We start from the raw sequence: 2562 nt of genomic DNA, 5'->3' as shown, positions 1-2562 counted from the left end.
CCTCTCAAAAAAAAAAAAAAGGCCAGGAGCAATGGCCCATGCCAGGGTTTCACCATGTTGGCCAGGCTGGTCTCGAACTCCTGACTTCAGGTGATCCACCTGCCTTGGCCTCCCATCGTGTGCTGGGATTACAGGCATGAGTCACCGCATCTGGCCGCACCTCTCAACATTTTTAAAGGTCATTACTAAAGTAAGGGATAGTAGAAAGAACACTGGACAAACATCAGAAAGACCTAAGTCTTTTCATGTCACATCTCTAGGCTTATTCAGCTGTTAAATGGGGAACTGCACTAGCTAATTTCTAACTGACTTACCCACTCTGAAACACTAAAGTAAGCCCTACTTACTTCTGCCTACGTTCATTTTTGTTCATTTGCCTCCAACTTCTCTAACATGAAGAACTCACGACCCTTTGAAACAGGTCAGGAAAATCAGAGAAAGGCCAAGATGCCCAAGAAACGTATCATTTGCATGACATTAAAACTGTAAGCCAGGCTTTTTTACAGGGGATGACCCAAAGGGAGTCCAGATGATTCACTTAGATTAGTGGTAGGCAATAAATGCCTCTACCGAAAATGTTGCATTCTCTGGTACCAAGTCACTGGTAAGAACACTGCCCAGCATACTGCAGACACTCAAAAATGCTGGTTGAATGAACAAGTAGCCCACGGACACCTGTTACTCCCTATAAAATCTTTAACTTTCTTTACTTAGGCCAAAACTCAAGAAAGATGGTTGTCACATTAAGAACTCTACTAAATATCCTCCGAAGGAACCAATCCTTCAAATTCTCAATTATGCTAAATAGAAAAACATAAACAACCGTGAGAGAAATGCTGAACCAGCGGAAAAAACTTCAAAGCCAAGTTTCAACATTCTCGTAAGAGCTAGATACACCCACTTACTGCTGCCAGGGTCCATCTCCCCGCCTCTTCCAGGGCTCACAAGCAACCTCGAAAAGCACTTAGGAAGGAAAACCCAGCGCCTACTCCACCCTAGTACATTCGATGTCTCGCACACATAAACCTTGAAGGTGGATGTCAGTGAAGCCAACAGACACGAACACAAGGAGACGAAAAAGGTTATCTCCCGATCTTCACAAGGGTCACCATAGACAAACTCTGAAAAGACCAAATTAGTCGTGAATCTAAGAGAACTGACAAATCCTGTTTGAGATAAACTATTTTTCTACAGTTTCTAGAGGCATACAAAAACTCCAAAAACAAGTCGAACGGTCCGTCTCCCCACTCCTCTCGCAGGAATGCCGCTGTTTTACATATTGCACCCCCTCCCCCTGGACTCCGACGAGCGCACTCCTAGACCCTCTCCGGGCCACGGATCACTGAGTGGCAGAGGGGCTGCCCGCAGAGCTTTCGGTTGCTTTGGCCGGGTCCCCGTGAGACCTGCCTGCCTGCCCACAAACTCTTCTTGGAGTAAAAGTGAAAGAGAAAAAAACCCAGACTCGCCCACCGTGACGGACCAAAGAGGCCTCAACTTCCCCCCCTTGCCCTGGGCTGCCTCCTCCGGCTTTCCTGCGAAGCCGGACGTGCCTCCCCGGTCCCCCACCCACCCACATGGTGTGTCCCTCCCCGTCAGAGCACAGCAACTTTAAAATGGTGCCTCGGGCCACAGGGCCCGACGGAAAGAAAGGGTCAGGGAGGCCCGGGGCAAGCGAGCTGGCACGGGGGCCAGGAAAGGAGGCCCCAAGTGGCTGGTGAGGCGCCCCGGGTGACGCGCGCGTTGGGGGGGCGGAGGGAGGCGCACCAGGCAAAGGAAAGGAGAGAAATAGATCGCGGCCCCTTTAAGAGGCCTTCACAGCGCTCAGGAACCGGGGGCCTCTCCTCCACCCCCAGCCCGGCGTGTGGGGCCCTTCCTTGGGGAGAACTATCTCCAGACCTGCTCCCCGGAGGCTTCCCTCACGCCAGATCTCGGCCGGCCCTGCCCCGGGGCGGCGGCACCTCCTTACCCCGCTGTCTGCCGCCTCTTCCCAGCTCTCAGCGACCTCCTCATCTTCCATCTTACTCGCCGCTTTCCCTCCTCCCCCCACCCCCTCCCCGCGCCTGCGCTTTGAAGCGCACCTCCGTCGCGGGCGCAGGCACGCAAGGCTTTACTCAATGGACCCCGCCCGCTGCCAAGCCCGGAAGAGGCGCCAGGCGAGGTTCAGAGCACTGAGACAGCCATCTTGGAAAGGGGCAGAGAAGGCGGCAAGATGCCATCTTTCTTAAGGGCGAACGCGTTATCGCTCTTATAGCAGGGGAGTCCAAGGGAAGTCATCATCTTGAGTACCGGAAGTGTGTTCTTTGGAACCATGTTTTCTAAGGGCAGGCAATTAAAGAAAACTTTTGTTTCTTTTAAAGTGAGTGGTAGTTTTCCTAAACTACGGATAATGGTATCTTCAGAATTCTGAAAACATTTTTAAACACCGACAAATTATTGAAAGATATCTGCGGATTGACCGGGCGCGGTGGCTCACGCCTGTAATCCCAGCACTTTGGGAGGCCGAGGCGGGTGGATCACGAGGTCAAGAGATCGAGACCATCCTGGTCAACACGGTGAAACCCC

At 52.2% G+C, this 2562-nt stretch overlaps 1 protein-coding gene across 8 annotated transcripts in view; it reads right to left on the bottom strand.

The window, feature by feature from the left end:
- The window catches only part of SZRD1 (SUZ RNA binding domain containing 1), a 27683-nt gene extending 25495 nt beyond the window's left edge, over positions 1 to 2188 (bottom strand). For 5 of the 8 annotated variants that reach the window (XM_017505312.2, XM_017505328.2, XM_017505322.2 and 2 more), the window contains exon 1: positions 1967 to 2188. In XM_017505312.2, coding sequence (XP_017360801.1) covers positions 1967 to 2017 — 51 coding nt within the window. In that variant the 5' untranslated portion in view covers positions 2018 to 2188. The remainder of the gene's footprint in view (positions 1 to 1966) is intronic. The other 3 variants (XM_017505295.2, XM_017505302.2, XM_017505377.2) reach the window with 2 other exon arrangements.
- Positions 2189 to 2562: the final 374 nt, after the last annotated feature.

The sequence above is a fragment of the Cebus imitator genome, unplaced genomic scaffold (genome assembly GCF_001604975.1).
Source record: "Cebus imitator isolate Cc_AM_T3 unplaced genomic scaffold, Cebus_imitator-1.0 Scaffold15, whole genome shotgun sequence".
In the NCBI taxonomy this organism is placed as follows: Eukaryota; Metazoa; Chordata; class Mammalia; order Primates; family Cebidae; genus Cebus; species Cebus imitator.
Note: the sequence above shows the minus strand (reverse complement) of the source record. Positions and strands in the feature narration are given on the sequence as shown.